Source organism: Malaclemys terrapin, chromosome 2 (genome assembly GCF_027887155.1).
Source record: "Malaclemys terrapin pileata isolate rMalTer1 chromosome 2, rMalTer1.hap1, whole genome shotgun sequence".
Classification (NCBI taxonomy): Eukaryota; Metazoa; Chordata; order Testudines; family Emydidae; genus Malaclemys; species Malaclemys terrapin.
The window spans coordinates 80532154-80559888 of NC_071506.1; the positions used below are offsets into that span (position 1 = coordinate 80532154).

The following is a 27735-nucleotide window of genomic DNA, read 5'->3' on the forward strand; positions in this document are numbered from 1 at the left end:
CGGCTCAGCCCGCTGCTGGTCTGGGGTCCTGGCCCTGCTCACATAGAATGGGTACCTACCTTCTCCCTGGTTCGAGCCCATTCTCTTCCTCTCTCTCTGCACTGAGCTGAGGGTGGGAATGCACTGAGCACAGGGCTCGGGGTGAAGGAGCAGGTTGGGGTGTAGGGTCTGGCCAGGAGCTAAAATGAAGGAGGGGGCTCAGGGTTGGGCAGAAGGTTTGGGTGTGGAGTGCTTACCTGGGCAGCTCCCATTTGGTGCGAGGGGTGCAGGTGGGAATATGGGGGGGGGGGGGTGCAAGAGTCAGGGCATGGGGTGTGTGGGGGCTGGGTATGTGTGGGGGTGCAGGATTTTTAATGGCATGCTGCTGCCTGCTGGGGTCCCGGCTGCCGGCCCCGCTCAGCACGCTGCCAGCCTGGGTTCGGCAGTGGGCTGAGCGGGGCCGGCGGCTGGGACCCCGGCAGGCAGCAGCGTGCCATTAAAAATTGGCTCACGTTGCTGACCCCTGCTCTAGATCTTCTAGGTCCTAAGCTACTGCCCTAATCACTGGACCATCTTTTCTCTCTTGGTGTATGTGTTTATATCTATCTCTTGATAATTCATTCTATCAACTTCAAAGAATATTGTTCTCCCATTGTAAAACTTCTATATGGAGGTCCAATGTGAACTTCTTAAACTGAACAATCTCTTGGGGAGCCTGACGCAAACCTTAGCAGGGGTTCAATGTAATTAAGTTCAGAATAATATCTCAGTGTAAAAGGTACATTAAAATACACTGTTTTACATTTAAGGGCTCTTTCATTTTTATAACCAAAAAGGATATGATCATTCACATCTTGTAATGTGTCATGGTACAGATGTAGGTTAGAGATTCTCTGTGAAACACAGCCCAGAGCTGTAAGATGAAGCTTTAAACAATGCAAGACAAAATGATTTTTAATGGCCTCTGTAACCTAAAATTCATTATATATTATTTCACTTCTAAACTAACTTAAGGTAGGTCTTTAAAATGCTGCAGTGGCACAGCTGCACCATTGGGGTACTTAAGTGAAGACGGTTCTGTGCCGATGACCAGGAGAAGTTAAGCCACCTCCACGAGAGGTAGTACCTGTGTTGAGGGGAGAACCCCTCTCATTGATGCAGTGCTGTCTACACTGGGGGATAGGTCGGTATAACTGTGTCGCTCAGGAGTGTGGACGTGGCTGTAGTGTAGTCCTTAAGCTAGGAGGTGTTAGGAATGCTTTTCTTCAAGCTTTGCCCAGCTCTAATAAAAGAGGAGATATGTTAATTGCAGGCCTTTCACTCAGTACTTGCTGCTTACAGTGAAAACTCTGCACTATAACTGAGGTCTGGTGCAGATGATCTTAGTTTTGTTTAGGAAAGAATGAACAATCCGGATGGATAGATGTGCTCCGTAATCAAGGTTGTTTATTAATATTGTATGCTTTCCTTTGGTTTTGTAAAAAAAGGATCCGTTTTGCCTTCCTTTTTGGCAGATTGCTGCCATCTTTAGTTGTGGTCTGTATATGAAGATATAAACTTAGTGCTTTTCAGGAAATGGTTTTTGAGGATGGTGGCAGTCCTTTTTTGTTAATGGTATATGGTTTTTACTTACGTGGAAGTGTGAAGAGGAAGCAGTCAGAATAAATATTTAGTGCTTTGAATAGATGGTTTGCATTTCTTTCTTCCCAATACAATTATTTAATAAACATTTCTGTAACCTTGGGATCCATTGGTTTAGTGTTTCATAACACAAACTGAGTCAAGAGACCTGTTCTCCAATTGCTGCTTTGTTACCTTGGACAAGTCACTTAACCTCTATACCTCCATTTCTCCATCTGTAAAATGGAGACATTATTTATCCCTCTTTGTAAAGATATTTGAGATGCTTGGATGAAAAGCTCTATATAAATGTGGAAGTAATTCCTAAAGTAGCTGTCAAAACATATTGTTCAAAATGGGTGTAAAAACGAAGGGAGTCACTGAAGAGACAAACGTTTCCAGAACAAAACAGTAAAAACAGGTGGCTGCTTCTGTATATGAAGGTTCTGATTTGGGTTTTGCAGTGTTCTGGTGGAAGGTGGAGAGAAGGGTTTTTATAAGGCAAGGGGTGATGTATAAATTGTGTTTGGGAAAGTGAATGCCTAATAGATCTGGTTACAGCCTGGCAAACTGCCTGCAATCTTTCCTACTTATCTCCTAAGAGTGTCCTTCATTCCTGTTGTGCAACAGCCCCACTACTCAAATGCAGGATATCTGAACAGGGACTGCCACTAGTACGGAATTGTTTGGTACTTTTGTGATTGTAGACAAATTTTAGCTAGGAGCTATGTACTGCCCTTCATATGCATGCAGCATTCCCAGTGCTAAAGTAATTTTTACTTGTGACCAAGTCAAATTGAAACCCCAGTCAAACAGTAACCCAGTGCATCTGCTAGCCCGCCTACATTACTTTAAAGTTAGGTTAAGAAGACTTTTTTTTTTTTTTTTAGTTATAACTTTTGTCTGCTTTATTATTTGACCCTGAAAGGCCGTGACGCTTATGCTTATCAGTTACACTTGGCAGTAATTTCCAATCCTGTGGTTTGTGTTGGGAAACTTGACCTATTAATAGTGAATGAATTCCCAATGAATAAACGTCCTGTTAGCTTGAAAAAAAGTTCTCTTTTTTGGAGCAGATATGAATATTGGGAGGGGATGGTGTAATTAGAAATTCCAACAGAAGTATTGATTGTGCATTACAGGACATTAGGTACAATACATATCCGGGTCTGTATGTGTATTGAGGGAGAGGAGGGGGAAGGCAGCGCAGAAGGAGGGAAATAAAGCTGTCTCTTACTGGTGCTGCTGTAAACTTACTCACTGAATTTCTTTCAAACCTTTTAGATTAGAAATGAAAGATAAGGAAAGCTGAATATGATCTTTGATAACCATCCAGTGTTTGGTGCAGGATGACAAATGCTCATTGTTATTCATACAACACAATTATTGTTCTCGGTGTTTGCCTTGAAGTTCAGGGATCCATCATAGTTTTTGTTTTGTGGTGGTCAAGCCTGTCTGAGACATTAAAGAGGTTGATCTCTGAGTTTGATATATAGGACACCCATTTAGTTCATGGGAGAAATGCTGACCTTATGTTGGAGTGGGGGTTGGGGGCTGGTGGATGTATGTTTTGCAATTATGGATAGTGTATATTACTACAAGTTTCCTTACATGTGGTGAATTATTTTAGCACTTTATCTTGTATTAGTAAGAAGAAAAATATGTTTAAGTCAACATGAGCTAAATATTAACCTGGTTTTTTGAGGTAACTATTTCTGCACTGCATATATAATACTGAAAGTGTAGTAACGTCAGATTGTGTTGCTGATTCATGAAATAGATTTTCTTTTAGCTTGAACTATGACTCAGTCAGCTTTCTCAGCCAAAACAGCTGAAGGAAGTAGTGATTTAGTAGGGGATGTGCTTCTCTCTGAGTGATATCCAACCAAGGCCCCAGCATGGTGTAAGACTATGCTCTTCTTGTAGAAGGTATATTTCAGATTAGATATAAAAGTGAAGTCCTGACCATGTGGTGGTGTCAGATAGCTCAATGGCACTATTTCTAAAAGTAATTCCTGTAGTGCTCTGGCTGAACTTGGTTAATTTCAGAGCATTCTGCAGACTTAACCCCCCATCCCCTTTAGTTAATTGGATGAGTCTGACCTTTCCAGGATTAAAGGTACACTGTCAACTTGAAATGTGGTCAGTTTCAAATAAGTTGTAAGTCGTTTCAAGTACTACACCTGCTCTTGACAATTAATGATTTTTTTTTATTATCACATTATTTTTTTAAAGCTGTGTATGTCCCTTGCTATGCACATACAGAAATCCTACTAATGTCAGAGGATTAAATAAGACCTTTAGTTTGTATACCTGTAACAGAGACGAGAGTAACGTATTTTATCTTTTTTTATAAATTTTCTTTTTTAAATACTTAAGATCCAGCCTCCCTTGACATATGTGGAACTTGCTTGAGAAATTCCCTGCAACATCTTATCAATGAGAATGAAATAGTTACTTGTGTAAATCCCTTGAACATTGATGGAGGATGGGGAGGAGATGAGCCCTCTTTACCATAATTATAGCTAGATGGAATAATCATATGCTCAGTTTGCTAGTCATTTGTTAATGGTTGAACGTTTTAAGTGTCTTCATGCTACTAACTTCAAAAAGGTTAGGAATTGACAAGACTTAAAAAAAAACCATCTAATGCAGGTTGTAGTGTAAATATATCCACTCTAAGGGATGGTCTATAATGACAATTACATTGGCATAGCTTCATCTCTCTGGTGTGAAAAATCCACATCCCCGAGAGATGTAGTTAAGTCAACCTAACCCCAGCGTAGACTGTGCTAGGTGGATGGAAGACTTCTTCCGTCAATCAAGATACCACCTGTTGGAGAGGTGGATTATTACAGTGATGGGAGAACCCCTTCCACCTCTGTATTGGGTGTTTACGCTGAAGCGCTACAGCTGCGCTGCTATATTGTCTTAAGGGTAAACATAAGCCTGGTCAACACTAGGAAACTTACTTTGGTATAGCTATGTATCTCAGGGATGTGAAAAATCCAGTGCTGAGTTGATGGAAGAAGTCTTCTGTTGACCTAGCTTCCACCTTTTGGGGAGATGGATTACCTACACTGATGGGAGTATCCTCTCATTGGAATATGTAGGGTATAAACAGGAGTGCTACAACTGCAGTGGTAGTGTTGCGCTGCTGTAGTGTTTTAGGTGTAGACATGACCATGGCTTAAATGTTAGACTGTATTCCATTTAAACTTGCTTGGGGTGGGAGAACAGGCTATTTATGACTAATGGGTTTTTCTGGTCTTTGAGTAATTGTGCTTGATTCTTCAGTAGTGACAACCACCATTTAAGAGACAAGGTAGGTTTGGTAATATCTTTTATTGGACCAACTTTTGTTGGTAGAACAGACAAGCTGTGAGTTTCACAGAGCTCTTCCTCATATCTGGAGAAAGTAACCAGCTAAGACACTCTGATTATTTTCTCTAGACCTGAAGAAGAGCTCTGTGAAGCTGAAAAGTTTGTCCTTTCTGTCCATAGATGTTGATCCAATAAAAGATATTACCTCATCTACTTTGTCTCATGTCCTGGGACCAACATAATTCAGCAACACTATAATCCACCATTTAAATGATATCAATAAAAACAACTTTTATCTTAGAAAAAATACAAGTACTAATTTCTGTATTTGATTCATAATTCTACGTATTAAGTTTTACATATATGTAACACTTGTTACTTTGTACCGTTTTCTGAAAATTGAGATTCCCCCAGTCCCACGGTTAATTTATGCTCATTTTGGAGTTAATATAATAAAAATCACATTGGTGGTATTTAAACTATGAAGCCAATCAAATAGTTTGTTTTCTTTACAGTCTTTGGTTGCTAAATCCGTTTTGGTGCCATGGTTAGCATGCACTTGGAAATTATCAGAAACATCCTAAACATATGATGAGTGGGTAGAATTGAACTGTAAACTCTTTGGGCCAGATCCTGCATTCTTTGTGCACCAAAGTTCCCATTAAATTGAAGCTTTAAGTGTGCAATGAATAGGCCACTTATCGTACATAAATCTCAACTCTGCTGTCACATTGTATAGTATGGCCTTGCCTTTATTTTACTATACTCCTATACTTGAATCTGGGACCTCCTGTTGCAGTCTCCATGACCTATTATGTATTTTAAGGCTTGTTAATTCACCCAGATAACTTTCCAGCTGAAGATGCATAATGCTCATGGATGCTTGGTTCAATCACTTGTTGCCTGAATACCATATATGCACACAATTTAACTTATATTCATGAAAAAATCTTTTGTACTTAACTCTTTTAGTACACTTCACTGTATACTCGTATAGAAGAAGTACAACTAATGAGATGTTGGAATATGAAGTCAGCAAAAAAATACTTGCGACACATGGAGGGAAACTTCTTTGCATCCTTTATCTGACATAAATAAAGATTTGTAAGGATGGAGGTTCTTCAGCTTGTGGGAATTTTCTCCCTTTTGGAAGGATGAAATCTGGATGGGTAGCCAGGTTTATGATCTAGCTGACCAAATTGTTCTAATAAACTCCAACCCCAAATCCAGTGAGCAAGATTTTAATTTTATTTGTATGTATTACTTCTCTCAAATGTGAGTTGAAATTCAGAAACTGATATTTGGTTGGGAAAAAGAGATCAGAGTTTTGTTTGGCTCTCCATCCAATTAACAATGATAGTTAATTAGACTAGTAGCGAAAAGAAACTCAAATACTTCTCACAGCATCCAACCTTCATTCTGGTACAGTTGAGAAAATCTGTCCCAATGATGACTGCAATATTAGTAATGTGGAATAAGTAGTAAAGAATATAATAAAAACATCAAGAACAGGTACCCGGATGGCAAAACTAAAAAGATGGCAACACCATTTATTTTTAAAGCACCATTGAGAAGAAAATTTCTTTATTGCATGGTGAAGTCAGTTCTGCGGAACTGGTTATAGTCTGGCATCAAAGCATTTGTATAACTACCATATAATGTTGTGTCTACAGTGCAGCTTGGGGGTGTAATTCCAAGGTCAGGTAGACATATACACTCACTAGCTCCACTTGAGCAACGTGCTAGAAATAGTGTGGCCATGGTAGTAAGGTGGCTGCTTGGGCTGTTCAAAATCCTAGGTATGTATGTACACCTCTATCCCGATCTAACGCTGTCCTCAGGAGCCAAAAAATCTTACCGCGTTATAGGTGAAACCACGTGATATCGAACTTGCTTTGATCCGCCGGAGTGTGCAGCCCCCCCTTCCCCCCCCCCCGAGTGCTGCTTTACCGCATTATATCCGAATTTGTATTATATCAGGTCATGTTATATCAGGGTAGAGGTGTATTCAGAGGTGGCCGGGGCTGGATTTACTTACACAGACACAGACTTCCCCACTCCGCACTGCCAAGCACGCCCAACAAACTGCCCAGCACCCCCCACAACCCTCCCCAGAGACCCATGCCGTGCCCCGTGGCCACATTCACTGGCCTTGCTGGGAGGTGACTCTGTCAGCTGGGCTGAGCTGGCAGCGTGGCCAGGGCTGGTCCAGGCTTGGGCAGGCCCCACTCCTGGTCAGGCCAGGCTCCCTCAGGCCCCACTTGCCCAGCATGGCCCCCTGAGTTGGACTGCTGAGCTCTTTGCCTGCCATGGGTTGGGTGTGTGTGTGTGTGTGTGCTTCGCCTTCCCTGCTAGCAGGAACGCACCAGCAGGGCTGGGTGGGGCTGTCTCCCCCTCAGCTGGCCCTGTCCCCTGCCAGGACTTGGGAGCAGCTTTGAATTTTTAAGTGCTCCTAGAACGCCCCTAGGCATGTACCTACTGTGCCTAATTGGAAATCCAGCCCTGCCCTAGACAAAGCTTCAGAGTTTGTTCATGTGTATATATTATATTCCACTGTTGGTGCGCATGTCCCCAATGTACTCGAGTCTAGATTACTTTGATGAGTAGTCTGTTGCGGCTATGCCTTACCCCTCCCATGTCTTTCTGTCTCTAAGCAAGGGTGGAGCAACCCCAACTACCCCTCAATTCTTTCTCACCACTTATTTCTACCAGCTTCTTTGCACAGGGTATGGTCTGTTTACTGTGTAAATAGGTACTTAATGAATACCTAATTAGTGATTAGGTTTAGTGTTAGTAATTTGCTAGTGTTTCCTTTCTTCCCTTTTTGTAAAGAAACTGCTGCTCTGTTTGCCTGTGAATTACCACTAGTACTGGGATCAATTGCTTAAGAATGAACACTAGTCTTCAAAAAATTGCCTTTCATGTGAAGCTGTAATGCCTCTAAATGATGGGCGTACCTGATCTTTATCATGTCTGGGAGAGGAACACATTAAAGAGATGGGCCATTTGTAAATAATTGTCTAAGGCCTTGTCTACACTACACAGTTGTCTGCCATATGGTCTGGTCTGGCCTGGCCACAAGGCCAGTTGTTGGAATCTATGTTCAAGATTCCAAACGTACTTGACTGTCTCCTGAATTTAAAGAACTTTGAACTTTCCATGAGCTTGTTGAGGGTACATCTTGCAGCTCTCCACTTTCCAACACAGGTGGGCAGATGCAGACAAGATGATCTAATAGTGCCTTCTGGCCTTAAACTCTATGACTCTACACTTAAAGGGTTTATGACAGTTTACAAATCCCCCTCCCCCTTTCCCTCTGGCACACAGTTATGGAATCTTTCTCCCTGGGCTCTGAATACTGCCCTCAAGGGGTTAATAAGCCTATCTTTTGAACCTTTGGTTACATGTTTCCTGTTCCTTCTTTCCATTAAAACAGTCTTCTTGGTCATAACATCAGCCAGGAGTGCAAATGAGATGCAAACTTCAATCTTAAGGCCTCCGTATATCATTTTTCATAAGGACATGATGTCATTAAGACCTTACCCAAAATAGTCTTTCATTTACATCAGATTATCCACTTTTTTTTCAAAACCACATGCACATTTCCTTAGAGTGCTTTCTTTCTGTATAAACAGAACTAAGCCGTTTAGAGCATCCAGTGGTAGGCAACCTGCGGCCCGTCAGCGTAATCCACTGGTGGGCCGCAAGACAGTTTGTTTACTTTGACTGTCTGCAGGCATGGCTGCCTGCAGCTCCCAGTGGCTGTGGTTCGCTGTTCCCGGCCAATGGGAGCTGCAGGAAGCAGCATGGACCGCAGGAACGTATGGGCTGCCACTTCCCGCAGCTCCCATTGGCTGGGAACGGTGAACCGCAGCCACTGGGAGCTGCAGGTGGCCGTGCCTGTGGATGGTCAGAGGAAACAAACTGTTTTGTGGCCTGCCAGCAGGTTACTCTGATGGGCTGCAGGTTGCCCACCACTGCCCTAGGTCATTCATAGCATATGGATTAAAGTACAGGCTGTTTCAATACACTCTAACTGAATAATGGCTTGTATCAAACTTTATGAAATTGACTGATTTTTAACCCTGACTGTAAGAGTCACAGCTCACTTGACTAGGGCACAAGCGGCCTCTGTTGCTTCTTTCAGAAACGTTCCCATTCTGGGTGCTTGTAGAGTAGCTATGTGGTGTTAAGATATGTGTTCGTACAGTGCTACTCTATTGTGGAAGCATCCAGATTTGACCCTAATTTTGGTAAGGCTGTCCTACAATCACTTAAAAAAGAAGTTGATATTTAACCTACAGTAACTGTGGGTCTTTGAGACATATCTAGATAGATTCCATGATCAACCCCCCCTTCCCTGCTATTATGGAGTCTGATAGCCATACAGAACCCAGATACTAAGGAACTGAGGGGAGGTTGGGGCTGCAGCTGCCTCACCCTTAATGCCCTTGGCTGGAGACTTGGAGACACTTGGTGTGCAAATGCAGCCCCAAACAGACACTGCTGAGCAAAATAATCTAGACTCGATTGCATGCCAACAGTGAAATATATATGGACAACACATCTGAAAGAACCACAATTACTGTAATGTAAGTACAGTTTCTTTCTTCCCTTGACAAATGTCCTATCATTATTTTTTCATCTTTTGGGTGTGTTTCTGTGTCTGTCATCCAGTAAGAAATGTTTAGTGTATTTAGGGTGACCAGATGTCCCGATTTTTGAGTCTTTTTCTTGTATAGGCTCCTATTAATCCCCACCCCGTCCCGATTTTTCACATTTGCTGTCTGGTCACCCTAAGTGTATTGGATGCTGTGGAATCATTTAATGTAATTCTGTGTAGTCCTTAGATGTTATGTTTGGAGACCATGAGGGGTCCCTGGGATTAGTGAACAAAGTTATTCATGGTCAAGCACAAAACATAGGAGTTTGTCCTTGCAATATAAGCATGTGATGTTTAACAAACACTAGTAAAGGTTGTTTAGAAAACTTCTGCCCCATCTTTATCTGTAAAACTGTCCTATGCAACTTTCAGAATGGAAAAGCTTGCAGAAATATGTACTGAATGCGTTTGTGATGTCATTCAAGTGTTGCTTATATTATATATTGCACAAGTATTTTTGCAAAGGGTTAGAGGCTGTTTAAAATACTTTTTTGGAATAACAGGATGATAGTGTACAGTACTGTACATTGATACATGTGTTGAAATTGCCAGAGTAGATGAACTTTGAATTGTCAATTTAGTTGTTTTGATGGTGATAGAAGAGACCAGAAATTCTACAGTTTCAGTTACATACGGTAGAATCCAAAGGACTAGTAAAAAATTGTATGTATTCATGTTTTTAAAAAAAAAAAAATGAAAGGGAGGAGAGAGGCATACAGATGTGGTCTTCTGTGCATTTCAGGCTAAGTTTTCCAAAAAGAGGTCCCTTCAACTTTTCTCCCCTTAATATACTGCAGTGTAAATTTTGAGCTAGTACCAAGTAAACTTTCTTCATTGCTAGCAGTAAACTTTCTTAAGTGCATTGCTAACAGTGGCCTCAGATTCCTTTCTATAGCTAATTAAAAGCAGTACAGCTATAGAAATAGGGGAACGCTGCACTGCTCTTATGTTGGTGACACACAATCTGCTTAAGCTAGGAGGGGGAGGGGAGTGCTGCTGATGGATAGCACAACTCGCTGAGTTTTGCCGTGACCAGATGACTCTCATGTGATGAATGAGAAATGCTTGATAAACTTTTGCGTTACATAATCCTTGCTCTTTTGTAATGTTTATGCTGCGTCTTCTCTGAATTTGTAATTATAGCAAATTACTGATGGCAAACTTGTATTTCAGCTTTCCCATCTTAATAAATCAACTTGTCACATTAATTTGATGCATTTCTGCAGCATACAAATACATTTCTGATTCAAAATATTCTCTATAGGGTTTATAGCAGTAATGGTTACAAATTGAGTTACCTGTGAGCATTTTAACTCGTATGAGCAAGTGCTTTTCCGTATTACCCAGCATTTGATTGAAAATTACTACCCATGTGGGACAGGGAGTTCTCTAGAATCCTTGCATATTATAGCCCTGCCAATGTGATTTCCCACACCTATCCTATCACTGTGTACCACCAGGGTAGTAAATGTGCTTTCCCTGGGAATACAAATGGGCAAGTGTGTGTGTTTAACTAGCTAAGCCAGGAAAATGTGTATATATCGCTGGAGGAGGAAAGTGATTGTGTGTGAGAGAGAGAAATTAACATGATTTTAATCTTGTCTGCTGATCTTGTTTTAGCTTTTTCTTATGTGCTATTTAAAAGCTAGCACTGTCTAGTATCTACTGAACTGATATGATTCTAGTTTGATAGTACTCTGCTTTTGGTACTATTAAAAGAAAAATGTCTAGATGGAGGCCTTTCTCCTAATATTTACTTTATATTTTCTGTATCCATTATAAATATTTAAAAATTCTCTGAAAGTCCGTGATTTGAAACATTTGCCATTTTGGTACGAAGTCTCTTGGTTTTAAATAGTTCTTTACCATGCAACTGTCTAACACAACTTCCTCTAATTAGGTACTTTCACAATCATGTGTTTGGTATGGGGAGTGCGGAATGAATCCTGAAGGTAAAAGATATAATTGCAAATATACAGGACTACCAATACCATTACCAAAGGATGGATATGACTTAATGCAGGTATGTTTCTTTTGGACTGTTCTTTTAGAAACTAGAAGGTAAATAGAATATGGGCTGGGATGTGCATAAGACCTAAATATAATTTTCTGCAATAATCTAAGTTCTTGGGCCTTAAAACATGAAATGACTGCACACATTATGAAACTGAGCAATGGCATCAGTGACTTCACATCTTTGTTTAATCGTGTTTAGATGAGCCCCTGATCCGTACTACTCTGCATTATGCCTAAAATAATCGGTGCACACTTTCAAGCATGTCACTGCCTTGTATGATTTTAGGTCCTGCCAAATCCATGCCAGTACCTTGTATATCATTGAACTACAATTTCTGAGTTTCTGTAACAAATCTTCAGATTAAACTTTGGTCTCCGGGGTAGATTGTCTACACAGTGCCAAACAAACAAACAAAAACCAACCTACACCCCATGGCAACGAGTCTCAGAGGCTGGTTTCAGTTGACTTGGGTTCATAGGGCTAAAAATATCCATGTAGATGCTCAGATTAGGGTTGGAGCCTAGTTTTTTGAGACTCGGGGAGGGTCTGAGTACCCAGGGCCTGAGCCCAAGTGTCTACACTGCTATTTTTAGCCCTGCAGTCTGAGCCCAAGACAGTTGATCCAGTGTCTGAGACTTGCTGCTGTGGGTTATTTTTGCTGTGTAGACATAACATGTTCAAGGTAGTCTGAACAAAATTGCTTTGTATGTATATTTCATGTTTAATGTCTGATGGGGGTAGGTCCAGGACTGTTGGTTCATAAATTTGCCTTTTGGAATCTCTTCTGAGATTTATCATCAAAGTACACTAACAAACTGCAGGAATAAATCATTCCAGTTGGGATGTGTACATTCTGTCTGCTCCTTCAGTACCTTTTATACTATATTAACGTACAGGTGAATTGGTGAGCTAGACAGTGTCCATGCAGTTCTAAAAAGAACAGTCCCTTGCAGACAAGAAGAAATCTCTTTTCCCCTCTTCCATAACAAATCATGTTAAGTCAAGTTCAGTATCCTGACAACTTTCTAATTAAGATGGTAATGTTATGAATTCTTTGTCACAGACGCAGAATGACTAGTGTTCTCTTAAGTTACTTTCTACTGACATCTATGTATGAAGTTGTTAAATGCCTTAATCCTACTTTTTTCCCCCCACTTGATTATAATTAATGGCTTTGTGACCTTTTTTTTTTTTTTTTTTTTTTATTTAAGGAACTCTGCCCAGGTTTACTCTTTGATAACGTTAGTGTTTGTTGCGATGTTCAGCAGCTTCAGACTTTGAAAAATAACTTGCAGCTGCCTCTGCAGTTTCTCTCCAGGTATGCTGACAAACAGCTTGAAATGATTAGCACTTTGTAATATTAATGAATAAAAGCACATTGTTAGCTGTTTTTATGAGCTGACAAAAAGAAAATAGTATTTTTGTGACTTAGTGAAATTGGTGTTACTGGGAAAAGCTTGTCAAGAAGAAAACTTCCCGGGAATGGTTGGGAGAAACTTGTATTCGGGCACAGTGGTTCTTTCTATTGTTCACCAAGGGAATGTGGGCTCCCTTTTGTCGTGTCTGGGCCCCACCCAAAGAGCAATCCAGACTTGTTCTACTGTCTATTTAATTTAAACATCACCTTTACAGCTCCTGCCATTTTTGGTGGTAACAGGGCAACTTCCTAAGTTTGTTTCTGAGTTGGTTTTTACTCCTTTCTTCCATCCTCGCAACACTGCTGAATTGCAATTAGGAGAGACAACTCTTCTTAGGAGTGACATTTGATTAGGAAAATCTAGAATTATTATGTAATTAGTAGATGCACAATTTAAGCTTAAGTCTTGATAGAGTAGCTTGCAAGATTGAATTACTCATATTTTGAGTCCTCAGTAGTTTTAATTGTAAGAAACATTTACCTTTCCTGGTAAAATGTTTCCTTCAAAGTGAATCTCTTTGTATTTGTGTGTGTGTGTGTGTGTACATGTATGAATCAAATCCAATGTTTAACTGGCTTTTTTTCTTCTGCAGATGCCCATCTTGTTTTTATAATTTAATTAACCTGTTCTGTGAGTTGACCTGCAGTCCACATCAAGTTGACTTCTTGAATGTTACAAATACTATACCTTACTATGATCCTGTCATAAAAGAGAACAAAACCAGCATCACAGAGCTACAGTATTATATTGGAGAGAGTTTTGCCAATGGTAAGCAAACCCAGTTCAGTTACTATGCTACTTGAGTATGGTATATTGTGAATTCCTCATACTCCTCTAGATTTTCAGATAAACATATTCTTTCTGACCATAGACTTCTTTCAGTAGAGGAACTGGGAGAGAGGGAGTGGAAATTGTCAAATGATCAAAAGGATATTTGCTTGTAACTCCTTGGAATCTTTTTCTTAGTCCAGGCAAGTGCCTAAAACTATAGCAACGGACCCCTTAGAAAAGTTTTATAATAATAAGCTGCTTAAAATATTAACATGAATGTAGAATTTCAGTTATAGAATGACCACCTCTGGTTTTGCTGAAGTGGTTCTGCATTATTATTATTATATTATGGTAGTTCCTAAAGACCCAATCAAGATTGGGTCCCCATTGTGTTAAACACTGTACAACATGTAATAAGAAATAAGCCCTCTTATGAAAATCTTACGAAGTATTGTCATCCAAGTCTGAGAGAAACAATGAAGTTTTGCATGAACATATAGTGGCTTCAAGGTTTGGTGTAGCGCTTCAATTTTTGACAGTTGTGGTAGAAAATTGCATTTTGTAAGACAAATATTATTCTTACAGAAGTGTAAAAATTCTAAATTGTATTTGAATTCTTCATTTTCTCTGAAAGGAAACTGTGTGGAGTGCCCTGTCTGTTATAATTGCAACTGAGTTAACGTAATTCCAGTTTGTAGTGTGAGCTGTCCAAGGCTTTAGCCCAGTTAAACAGTTAATTTCAATCGACATTACAAATTTGAACCTTACTGTAACTGGGTCTCCTGACTCAGTTGTAATTATAAGGTAGATTTGGCCTCTGTCAGCTTCTTATGCTCATGCTATGTACGAGATTATTTGGAACAAAATGTTGAATAATAAAAATGTACTTCATGTGGTAGTTAGGAGAGCCTCCTGGAACATCCTCCGTCTTTTAGGTACTCAGGGTTGAGTATCCCTAGAAATTCCTCCTTTAAGTACATTAGGTTTGATAAAATCAGTTTTCCATCAGTTTGTTCTTGCGCGCGCTCTCTTCCCCACCCCCCGGATGTACATTCTGCATCTGCTGTTTAAAGCTTAACGCATCTTCTGTGAATTTAAAGAACTAAATGTCGACTTGTTTACTTCCAGAATTCAAAATGCAAAATAAACCTTTTAAAAATTGGATTGTTTTGTTTAATAGCATGGACTTTTTTTTATACTTTCCTAATAACACTTTTTCTAGCCATGTATAATGCCTGCAAAGATGTGGAAGCACCATCAAGTAATGTTAAAGCATTGGGGCTACTATGTGGGAAAGATGCTAAAGACTGCAATGCTACCAATTGGATTGAGTACATGTTTAGTAAGAATAATGGACAGACTCCTTTCAGCATCATTCCTATTTTTTCAGGTAAGAAATGGAACTTTTTTTCTTCTGTGTATGGCCTGTGTCCTAAACATAAGTGTCTACATTGTATGCATTGTTGTGGTAGTACAGGTGGTAGTAAAATCCAATAATGTATTAGAACTAACATGAGAATAGTATGTTACGGCAGTATAAACTATATAGTTTTATAATAATACTGAACTAGAGAGGATTTTAATTGTCTTGGCTTCTTGATGAATGTTAGTGTTGAGAAGCACCATGTTACACTGAAACAACATAGCAAGGTAGATAATTCTCTCTTTTGATAGTCAGAATTTGCTGTTCTAATCATTATCTTCTAATTGGATCCTTTTATTCAGTAGTAAGAGGTGAGCTGTTTAAAAAGCAAGCAGTTTAAAAATCTCTGCAGTATTTCTTAATAGTTTAGATTTCTGAGTTTACACTTGGAGTGAGAAAAGTGGTTAAAGTTAGTTAACATTTTTAGTGAAGGTGGACCTAACCGTGACCCCTCTCTCTAGTGTAGACAAGTGCTAAAAGTATGTGTGGGAGGGTTTTCCCCCAGTTTATCAGAAACAGGTTGAGAACCACTGGCTTATACCAACTATTTACCATCGTGAGCCACATATGCAGCTCTCTGTGTTATGTGGGCCGTATATATGCATATATACTACCTGTATGGCCCTGAGGATGTCACGTGGGCCAGAGCTGAGTGCTGATTGGGCCGCAAGTGGTCTGTGGGTTGAGAACCACTAGTGTAGTGTAAGCAATCCTTCCCCTTTATATCTGAGTACAGATTTTTCCAAATATGTTGAATTTGCACACTGTAAAATGTTACATGTGTTTTAAGTGTGATTTTTGGTGCTAAAAGTAAAGAAAATTAATAGATTTTAATTTATATACTTTTTTAAAAAAACACTTCATACAGCTTGCACTAGAATCACCTCTATACTGCCAAAGTTCACAGCTTTTATTGCTAGTTTTATGATGATGGAGACTTTTCTTAAAGCCCCAGCTTCTTTGGTCCTGTGATCATACGAGAATCTCAGCTTTCATATTTTTAAAAGTAAGTTTCTAGTCCTCATGGTTGTGGAGAAAATTCTGAAAATGTGACGCGAGTGCATCCTGAAGGCTCAAAAATCAAATGGCAAATATCTAATGATTTTGGTGGGGCCTGACTTGTGAATTTTGAACATTTGGGGATGACAATACCACTTCTTTAAAAATAAAGAAACACAGAAATGAAATGGGAGTTTCACATTTATAATTAATGTCTCTGTTTTTAGATATTTCTCTCCATGGAATGAGTCCTATGAACAATGCTACCAAAGGGTGTAATGAATCTATGGATGATGTTACAGGACCATGCAGCTGTCAGGACTGTTCCCTTGTTTGTGGTCCCAAGCCTCAGCCCCCTCCACCTCCTGCACCTTGGCTTTTGCTTGGTTTGGATGCTATGTATGTCATCATGTGGATCTCCTACATGGGATTTTTACTTGTATTTTTTGCAGTCATTTTTGGAGTCTGGTGTTACAGGTAAACAGGCAATTTAAAATGCTCAATATTGATGCAAATAAACTCATTTATTTTTTCTGTTAACCTGTTCAAAAATTATTTTGCACTCTGGGAAAGTAAGCAGTTTTGTGATAACAATAGTACTGTTTTCATGTACAGTGTGTAGGAATAGCTTGTTAACAATTTAATGTTACCCATATAGGTATGTTTAAAAAAAAATCTTAAATTACATTAGAAATGGAAAAGTCAAAGTTCTCAGTAACTTAGCCATATTTATATGCAGTTGAATATTTTCATGACCACATTCATTTGTATATCCTTGATCTCCTTTCATTTCCTGACTTTGTGCATTTAAACTTATTAGCGTAGTCTATTGCATTTAGTTGTCTTCATTTTTAAGAGCATTGGGGAGAGAGGACATTCCTTGTATTCATTATCACTTTAAAGGCCCACCTGAATTAAGTTTGGAACTTGAAGTGAATGCAGAGAGATGAGTTCACAGCTTTGCTGTTTTGGCTGGGGACAGTTTCCAGCAAGGGTTGGTTAACAGAGCACCAGAACACTAGATTTTTGTTGGACGCAGCTGTTCTCATTGGGATGGTGCATACTTCTAACAGAAAAAGTTGGGAACTGAATTCTTGGGGGGGAGGGGATATAGTAAAATGTTCAGAAAATTGTGGAATTCTGAGACAGTTGTGGCAAAGAGCTGAAAATAGCAGGCTACACAAACTACTTTCACGTTCCTGATTTTTTTCACCTGCCCCTGCAAGGGAAAGATCAAAGGCAAGTGGAAGATCTTGTGCATTTCATTGAGAGTTTTACAATCTAATGCATGTAGCAGCAGCTGTTGTGCCAGGCCAGGCAGGGAGAATGTGCAGTTATCTAATCCTATATGTCTTATCCCAAAGGTCTCTGGTAGGCCTGCTGAAGTCCCACAAGATCGCTACTATGCATGTTCACTAACTTGAATTTGAAAATTATTTACACCATCAGTTTATTATCCTTTGCAGAGACTCTTCCTCGTTGAGAACTAGCAAGATGTTAACTTTAGAGCATTTTTCTTCTGTCTTTTGTTTTTGGGGGAGCTTAAATCTTACACACTTTATGCTGAAAGTTGTATACTTTTCATTCTCCCATAATACAAAAATGGCTAAAGAAACTTCAACTCAGCCCTCTCCTACTATCTACTGCCTCTCCTCAAAAATAAATAAATCACCTGTGGACTGAGACAAAGCTTTGGAAACTTTTCAAGCCCGAAGAGGAACTTTCTGAAAAGTTACAAGCAAGTAAAAATAAACCTGTGTCCAAGAATTTTTCAAAAAAACTCCACCGTTGTATCTAGACTATAGAGTAGTACTTCCACCATTGCTAACTAAACTATACTATACCAACAGCGGAAGTGAAAGTCTAGATGCCAAGTGGGTACATCTACAGGGAAATAAAAAATCCCTGGCACAGCTGTGGCTGACCCGGCTGACTCAGACTCACAGAGCTCAGGCTGTGGGGCTAAAAATTGCAGTGTAGATATTCAGACTTCTGCTGGAGCCTGAGCTCTGGGACCCTGCAAAGCGGGAGGGTCCCAGAGCTCGGCTCCAGCCTGAGCCCAAATGTCCCCCACAGCCTGAAGCTTGCAAGCCTGAGTTAGCTGAGCTGGGCCATCTGCAGTTGTTTGCTTGCTGTGTAGACAAACTTAGTGGAGGAAAGACTCTAGAGGCCTGTCTTCACCGGTTGGTTTACATCAAAGGCGGGCAAACTACAGCCTACGGGCCACAACTGGCCTGCGGGACCCTCCTGCCCGGCCCCTGAGTTCCTGGCCCGGGAGGCTCACCCCCAGCCCCTCCTCTGCTGTCCCCCCCATCCCCACAGCCTCAGCTCGCTCCACTGCCAGTGCAATGCTCTGGGCGGTGGGGCTGTGAGCTCCTGGGGCAGCACAATTCAGTGGGATGGTCAGGGGGTGGGGGTATGGATAGGAGTCCGGGTAGTCAGAGGGTGTGGAATGGGCGGGTGAATGGGGGCAGGAGTCCGGGGGGTGGCAATCAGGAAGGAGAGGGGGTTGGATGGGGCGGCAGGGGGCAATCAGGGGACAGGGAGAAGGGGTGGTTGGATGGGGCAGGGGTCTTGGGGCGGGGGGGGGGCATTAGGAATGAGAGGAGGGGTTGGATGGGGTGGCAGGGGGCAGTCCAGAGTGGGGGTTCTGGGCGCAGTCAGGGGACAGGGAACGTGTAGGTGAGTGGGGGGGTAGATGGGGCAGGAGTCCCGGGGGGGTGGCCCTCGCCCCCTCCCCCTCCCCTAACCGGCCCTCCATACAATTTCTGAAACCCGATGCGGCTCTCAGGCCAAAAAGTTTGCCTGCCCCTGGTTTACACAGTGCTGTGGCAACAGCAGGAGACTTTTGTCTATGCTGGTTTTCCAAAGGCTCAGTAGTGGCAATAATAGAATTCCATGTATAACTTTTGACAAAAGCCCTTGTTGTAGCTGTGGAAGTATAAATATACAGACGCATAACAATGTGATACAGTGGGAAGTGTAATAAACAATAACTGCCTTGTGACAAATGGTCATGAGTGTTGATATCATCCCTTTAAAATAAAAAAAAATACCCCAAACACAACTAAAAACAAAAGCTGTTGAACTGATGGTAAACATAGTAAGTGGGCTAAGTGTTATCTCACAAATGGCTTGTCTACCCTAGAGAACTGTAGGTACTTACAACAGTACAATCAAATCATTGAAACCTGTAGTGCGGTGTGGGCAGGCTAGCCAGTCTGACAAGTGTAAACTTGTTAAGTACATTCACAGGCAGCTCTCTTTGCAAAGCTGGGGCTTGTGAGAATAACCATCTGCAGCAGAAGACCTGTCACGAAGAGGGATGGTGATCTATTAGGTCTGCTAAAGTCTTGGCACATATCTCTGGAATATGATCAGTAATCTTAAAGGAACTTTGTATTCAGATAGGATGTGTGTTGCAATACATCTAATGTAGACAAGACCACAAAACACATTAATGCTTGGATCTACACTGGCTACCAGTTGACTTCTGGGTTACAAAGCTCTAAGTATCTTGACTGACAGCTGTGAAAGGATTAAGTGGGTTTTGCCGACTCACTGAAGGCAATTGGAGAGTCAGCAACTCACTAATGGATTTAACTGAATGTGGATGGTGACTGTTCAGTAGTGGGTCAGTCCCTCACTGTGGAATTTACATCCTCCTGTGGTTTTCGTGAGCCTGGATTTTGTGACTTTTGGGACATGCTGCAATATTCTGTTTCCCCAGTTTATGTGTATATAAGTGGAGTTCATTTAGACTTTTCAAAGGAGAGCTTTTTAACATTCATATTGTGCTAAGATGATTTTGATAGTCACAAGTGGAAACAAACCTAAATACATTATTTAAACTGAAGACCATGGAAGTAGATGTGGTTCCTGCCCTGCAGAGGTTATCTAACAGGATGAACAACATATGAAGGGTGGATGGCTAAGGTCACAAGGAAATGTATATATTATGTACACTTGGCTATTTGTTTAGCTTCATATGTATACACTTTTCCTAGCTGTCCCTCAGCTTAGCCATTATGGGTTGGTGGTTTTCTTGCAGGTGTCACATCAGAGTTGACGCTTCAGAAAGGGGTTTAAAGAAGTTGTGACCATATGGGTCTGTTCAGGGAAGGCCTAAGTAGTAGTGTTGGAGAATAATGCAGAGACGTTTTGAGGGGGGGGGGGGCAGGAGGGAGGGAACGTCTGGTCTTTCAGTCTTTACACTTGCATTTTTTAAAAAACTATTGGCAAACTTTTTAGTCTAAAACATTAAACCCTAAATTTCCAGAAATAGTTTATCTTAATGATCTAAGTTTAAGGTGAATTTTCCCTTCGTTTCTAAAATATGACAAATTTAAGATGCATAAAGCTTATAGTGAAATATTGTTGTTTGTGACGATATTGGTTAGAGATGGACCTAAAGTGGAATGCTTGCCAATTCTGGTCCAGACTGGATTGCCTGATTCACCTCTATTACTGTATTTTTTGCAATAATACAATGCTGGAAAACAGTTGTATTGATTTTTGCTAGAGAACCACATACTGAATATATGATCTGTTTTGTCTGTTTTTTAACAGAAAAAGGCATTTTGTCTCCGAATACACTCCAATCGACAGCAATATAGCCTTCTCTGTTAATTCTCGCCATGACAACGGTAGGTCTGGGATCATAATGATAGGGTTTGATTAGATATTTCCTTCTCTGAAGAGTCTGAGACATTTTAGGAACCCCAAAAGACCACCTAGTCCAACATTCCTGACCTAGTTGGTTCATCTTAATTCAGTTTTTCTGCACTTTCTTCATACTCTCATTATGCTGACTTTATATAGAATTTGGGAGTAACATTTTAAATACAGTCCCAGCCAAACTCCTTTTTGACATCATTTGGCTCATCATTGTGGATGGGGCCGTTGTGGGTCCACATACACTTGAAAATTTAGCCATGACAATGTATAGTTTGGCATTCTTAGGAATAATTTTTACCTTCTCCTGTGATTAGGACAACATAATTATAGAGAATCAGGTCATGACCTAACATGATTTTAATGTTCTACAAATGTCCTGTCCCATCCACACTACAAATAAGTGTAAAAGCTCCGATGCCTCTAATCCTGCCAATCATGGGTATGCTCAAGTGTAGGTGGGACTACTATTAGCATGTTTTTTATAAACATGGTTCCATCTAATTGTGCCACACTGGCTTGCCACTTTGTTAAAAACTACTGCAGTGTTTTAGCAGTTTTTCTCCTGCTTGAGCCCCTTTGTTGATAAGACCTTTATCTTTGGTTTATGGCAATTAAAAAAAAAAAAAATCTAGAATCAATAGATGATCTCCTCTGTATGGATGCCTGGAAGCATCTGACTGATCCAAAGAAATTACTCGATAAGAAAATAGTTCATTTTAATAGTTTGGATCTTGTATCTCCACTTCCTACAGGTGAGGCTTCCTGTGGTGAAAGACTTGGTGAGAGGTTTGAGAACTGTTTACGGCTCACATTCATGTCCTGGGGTGCTTTCTGTGTTCGAAATCCACGGCCTGTTGTTCTCTTCTCTCTGGTCTTCATTGCCATGTGCTGTTCAGGCCTGGTGTATATCAAACTCACTACAAATCCTGTAGACCTTTGGTCAGCCCCAAGCAGCCAAGCTCGCAAGGAGAAGCAGTACTTTGATGCTCACTTTGGACCTTTCTTCCGTACTGAACAACTTATTATCCGAGCCCCACACAGTAAGCCACACACCTACTCACCAGTCCCATCAGGAGCTGATGTGCCTTTTGGGCCTCCGCTTGACAAAGACATCCTATACCAGGTAACGGGTTTTGCAGGCCTATCCATGTAGAAGAGCTGTGAATGCAATGTGTTTTGCAATACTTGTAGGACCCTAAAAGGGATTAATTATCAGTATGAAGCTGGGTTTTGTTTCACCTATGTTGTTAGCATATACACTTCTACCTTGATATAACGCTGTCCTCGGGAGCCAAAAAATCTTACCACGTCTTACTGTGTTGTATTGAACTTGCTTTGATCCACCGGAGTGTGGATCTCTCCTTCCCCTCGCCCCCCCGAGCATTGCTTTACCGCGTTATATCTGGATTCGTGTTATATCAAGTAGCGTTACCTCGAGGTAGAGGTGTAATGTGAATTTCCACCAAAAACTAGTCTGTTATAAATATCTAAAATGTATTGTCCTCTGGAGTTAGCAAAGAGACTGTAAGAACTTCCAATCTGCTTTGCAGCAAAGGGCTAATCACCTTCCTCCCCTTTGCCTGCCCCTGTTTTTAAGCTCCTGTACCTTCATTCCCACCTGCTTTGAACCTCAATATATATGAAAAATACTCCTCTAGTACTTAGAATAAAAACCATGTTTTGCTTCATCATTTGTTGTGTGCTTATATTAAAAGCATGGTACCCAGCTCGGAAACCACGAAAAATGCCCCATGACTTTTAAAAGTATTTGATCTTACACAGAGAAGAAAAATGCTCTTTCCGCTCCACCAAATGCCTTGACAGTGCTGTTTGAGTGATAGTGTTTTTTGTTTCAGGTGCTAGATTTGCAGAATGCTATTGAAAACATAACTGCTTCTTATGACAATGAGACTGTAATGCTGAAGGACATCTGCCTGGCTCCTCTTGCTCCCTACAATAACAACTGCACTATCCTGAGTGTGCTCAACTACTTTCAGAACAGTTACTCCGTTCTAAACCATTCAGATAGGGATGAGTTCTATGTCTATGCTGATTATCACACTCACTTCTTGTACTGTGTCCGGTAAGCAGAGCCACTAAATACGTGCTTTAAAAATATTTGTGTAGATAGATTCTTAAAAACTGTTTTAGGGTTTGTTTGTTTGTTTTTCCATTTGACATGCTGTATCCATATTCATGCCAGCTGCCTCTGAATTTTTTTCCTGGTTTATTTGATGGAATGCCATCTGGGTGTGTACTTTTGACTGGTAGTATAGCATCTTTTTCCTGCATTTCCATGTCTGTCCCCACTCCAGTGGGGTTTTTCACAGTCAGTGATGGATGCAGAACCAGAGACTCATACAGAGGCTTGAGCAAGCCCCACCTCCTGGAAAAAATGCAGGATATTCTTCTGCTTCAAATCAGCAACATGGGGATTCCTGGATTATTTCTTCAGGGCATTAGAGAGAAAAGTGTTTAGCTAAAGTAAAATACTTCTGTACTAGCAATTTTAAAAAGCTTCACCTGAGAAATCTAGTTGTTTTTTTTAAGGTTTTTTCAGCTTAAAATTATTTTTTTTTAAACCACAATAAGTAACTTACAGATAAGCTTTCAGTTTACATCACAAAACAAGCAAACTTTGTGTTCAGTTTACAAATGTAGTTATCGCTCTGTCACTCCAATACCCAGCATAATCGCTATAACACTGTAAACGATAGGTAAGTGTACAAATTTTCAATGCTGCTTTGCACCCCAAATATCAGATTAAAAAAAAAAAAAATCAATCAATTGTGAATATATTTTGCAGGGCCCCAGCATCTCTAAATGATACAAGTGAGCTTCATGATCCCTGTTTGGGAACATTTGGTGGACCTGTCTTTCCATGGCTAGTGTTGGGAGGATATGATGGTAGGTGTAATTGCAAATAGAGCTGGAAATATTGTTCAAGTACTTAAGGTCGATGCTTCTTAAATTAGATCACTGTCTTTGTAGGTTTGTACAGCTTTGTACTCTGTTCCCTTTGTCTCTTCACCATTGTGAATGCCTTCTATTTACTTGTAAAGTGCCATGGACCTCTTATGGTGCTGTATAAATGTACTCCAGAGAGTTGGGGGTCTGGTAAATTGCCTGGTTGCAAGAATGATTAGATAGTCATGTGAGGATGTAATGACTTCCTCCTAGACTTGACCTGGGAGGGATGGAAACAAACTGTTTCAGAAAGACCATTAATATTGTGGCTTATTAGCAAAAAAAAAAATTACAGTTCCTGCTAAATATTCAGAACAGAACATACTGTGTCCCCCGAGTTCCACCTGCCCTATGAAAGCTCTCAGTGTATGTGTGTGTTGGTTTATTGGAAATATTTAAAAGATTTAGAGGGAAGAAATGAAACAGACAAGAGTTTGAGGGATGGTGTGATGTGCTCTGGCCTTTTGGATCACTTAGAACAGAGCAGAGGAGATGGGGTAACAATGATGAATAGTAATTATTTTAGGGAAGTCTTTAGATACTCAGGACTGTGAGGAGCGGGATTATTTTTAAAATGAACACACTATGGTGCCTCCAAATAAAATTTGGCCCCATTGACCTTGACAGTGTTCCTTTTGAATATGTGAGTGATAGGGAAGGGTCAAGGTGAATCTAATCACATAGTCATTTCAATCAAAAACATATTACATGTGATAAATGTGCACTCTGAGAAACTTAGGCTTTCTCTGATTGCCCAATCTTGTTCCATTTAAATAAATGGTAACTCACTGGAAGTTCAGTGCTAAGGGATCAGAGTTTGTGTACAAGTTAATGTCGTATTCTCTGTTACTTTGATTTTTTTTATTTTATTTATTTATTGTGGCATAATTTGAGTGGGGGTGAACAGGAATGCTTGTCATTTATATGCTAGATCAGGGGTGGGCAAACTTTTTGGCCTGAGGGCCATATCTGGGTATGAAAATTGTATGGCGGTCCATGAATGCTCATGAAATTGGGAGTTGGGGTGTGGGAGGGGGCTCTGGCTAGGGGTGTAGGGTCTAGGGTGGGGCTGGGGATGAGGGATTGGGGGTGCAGGAGGGTGCTCTGGGTAGGGACCAACGGGTTTGGAGAATGGGATCAGGGCTGGGACAGAGAATTGGGATGTGGGAGGGGGTCAGAGGTGCAGGCTCCAGGCAGCACTTACCTCAAGCAGCTCCCAGAAGCAGTGGCATGTACCGTTCTGCCTCCTAAGCAGAGGCACGGCCAGACAGCTCTGCGCTCTGCTCTGTCCACAGGCGCTGCCCCTACAGTCCCCACTGGTCACGGGTCCCGACCAATGGGAGCTGTGGGGTCCACGCTTGGGGCAGGGGCAGCATGCAGAGCTCTCTGGCTGCCCCTACATGTAGGAGCCAGAGTGGGCGACATGCTGCCGCTTCTGGGAGCCATGCGGAGCCATGACACACGTGGAGCAGGGCAAGCCCCTGACCCTGCTCCCCGGCTGGAGAATGAGGGCTGGATTAAAACGTCTGAAGGGCCGGATGCAGCCCCCAGACTGTAGTTTGCCCACCCCTGTGCTAGATATATAGGCACAATATCAATATGAATTCCTTTATTTAGGTTATGAACTACTTCAGGATTACCTTTCTTAATACTTTGATATCACACTTAGCTAATGAAGAATGTTTCTCCTTGGATGAACTCCAAAATTCTCATCAGCCCATGTGTCCCTGCAGACAGTTTTTCTGTAATAGTTTATGGGTGCTATTGAAATCTGAGGAGTGGTTGCAGGTGACTAAGCAGATTGGATTCAGTGGGATGCCAGAGACCGGAAATGAGTTGCTTGAAACAACCTCCCATTAAAATCAAAGAGAACACTTTACAAAAAGTGCCCCATCTTCCTCGCAAAGAAAGATGTCACGTTTTCATAGTGGATTTTAGTGTTTTCTCCTTCCAACCTCTTCCTTTTTTACATATAGATGAAAACTACAATAATGCTACAGCCCTTGTTATTACCTTCCCTGTCCACAATTACTACAATGATACACACAAGCTGATGAGAGCTCTGGCCTGGGAAAAAGAGTAAGTTTCTTGTAATTACGATTAGACTATGACAGTTGGAGTAACTTCATTTTTTTCTCTGAGCTTAGTAGACTTCACAGCAAAGACAACAATGTTCTAAACATGCACTGAGAATGCTTCTGTGAATAAATTTGAAGTGTGACATTGATTTAAGATTGACTGACTGTGCCAGTGATCATACAAAGCTGAATCAAAAGTATAAACTTTCACTTATGTATAACTTTTTTTGTTTCTGATGAGATCCTTGTTTGGCACATAAACCAAGAGTTGTATCTCTGTGCTCTTGTCAGCAAAGTGCTGTCTGGCAACTGAGAAATCCTTGTGAAAACGTTTATGTAGGTCTCACTGAAATAACTGTCTCAGTTCAGACTATTTCAGTTTCACAAGTAGATTTACTTCAGTAGTTGTAGTAGTTGATCTTGTGAACCTTTTTTCAATTGCCTGTATTTGAAATTAAATTAGTCTTGTTTTCAAACTCTAGAGAACATTGCTCTTCTGTTTCTTTGTAGAGACTCACTTTCTCCTTGAGTAATTAAGTCCATTGTCACATCAAGGGACTGAGATTGGGTTTACAAAAACAAGTACAGTAACTCCTCACTTAGTTGTCCCAGTTAACATTGTTTCGTTGTTACGTTGCTGATCAATTAGGGAACGTGCTCGTTTAAAGTTGCACAATGCTCCCTTCTAACATCATTTGGTAGCCACCTGCTTTGTCCACTGCTTGCAGGAAGAGCAGCCTGTTGCAGCTAGCTGGTGGGGGCTTGGAACCAGGGTGGACCGGCAGCCCCCCCTATCAGCTCCCCTAAGTTCCCTATGTATCAACTGCCCAGCAGACTAGCAATTGCAGCTGTCTCCCTGCCCCCCGCACTGCCATGTGCTGTTTCTGCCCTCTGCCCTCTGCCTTGGAGCTGCTCCCCGAGCCTCCTGCTTGCTGGGTGGGGGGCAGGGGAGGAAGAGGGAGACTAATGTCAGGATGTCCCCCCTCCCCCTCTGCTCCTGCACCCCACTTACCCCATCTTCCATAGAGTGGGGGGACACACGACAGGGCTCAGGACGGAGGGAGCTTGCTGGCAGCAGTTGCAGTCTCAGCGAGCTGATCTAATTAACAAGGCAGTGTACTTAAAGGGGAAATGTGCATCACACACACACACACACACACACACACACACACACACTCTCTGTCTGCGATGCTGTCTCCCCTCCTTCCATTCCTGCTGCCTTGTAGAGTGTGAGAGTTAACCCTTGAGGGCTCAGCCAATTGCTAGTTCATCATTTAGCAGTAAGGCATTCCCTGGGAAATATCCAACCCTCTGACTCCTCCACCTTAACCAAGCTTCACAATCATCATCACCACTGTGTACCAGTATTAAATTGTTTGTTTAAAACTTCTACACTGTGTGTGTGTAGTCTTTCGTCTGGTGAAAAAAAATTCCCTGGAACCTAACCCCCTCATTTACATAAATTCTTATGGAGAAATTGGATTAGCTTAACATAGTTTCACTTAAAGTCGCATTTTTTCAGGAACATAACTACAACATTAAGTGAGGAATTACTATAGCAGTTCTGTACTGATAAAGTAACTCCTTACTTACTGTGAGAGAATAAGCTATAAGAAAAGCATTCCTATATTTGTTGCAGATGAGATGGAGAGGGTGGTTGGGGTAGAGTGCATTTCTAATTGGTGTCCAATGGTTTAGCATCATAAACTCCACTCAGCTGCATATTTCTGGGGCTGAGAGGAGAGTAAAGGGCTTTGTTAAACACATGTTGTGCTCCTTTAACTAAAAGTGAGACTTTA

General features: G+C 41.1%; 1 protein-coding gene across 1 annotated transcript in view; it reads left to right on the forward strand.

The window, feature by feature from the left end:
- Nucleotides 1-27735, forward strand: part of NPC1 (NPC intracellular cholesterol transporter 1) — a 50135-nt gene that overhangs the window by 2193 nt on the left and 20207 nt on the right. Inside the window, exons 2-11 of the mRNA XM_054016606.1 lie at nucleotides 11487-11609; nucleotides 12815-12921; nucleotides 13614-13789; nucleotides 15015-15182; nucleotides 16442-16691; nucleotides 20784-20860; nucleotides 21644-22014; nucleotides 22748-22974; nucleotides 23698-23798; nucleotides 25835-25937. Of these exons, the coding sequence (XP_053872581.1) occupies nucleotides 11487-11609; nucleotides 12815-12921; nucleotides 13614-13789; nucleotides 15015-15182; nucleotides 16442-16691; nucleotides 20784-20860; nucleotides 21644-22014; nucleotides 22748-22974; nucleotides 23698-23798; nucleotides 25835-25937 (1703 nt within the window). The remainder of the gene's footprint in view (nucleotides 1-11486; nucleotides 11610-12814; nucleotides 12922-13613; nucleotides 13790-15014; nucleotides 15183-16441; nucleotides 16692-20783; nucleotides 20861-21643; nucleotides 22015-22747; nucleotides 22975-23697; nucleotides 23799-25834; nucleotides 25938-27735) is intronic.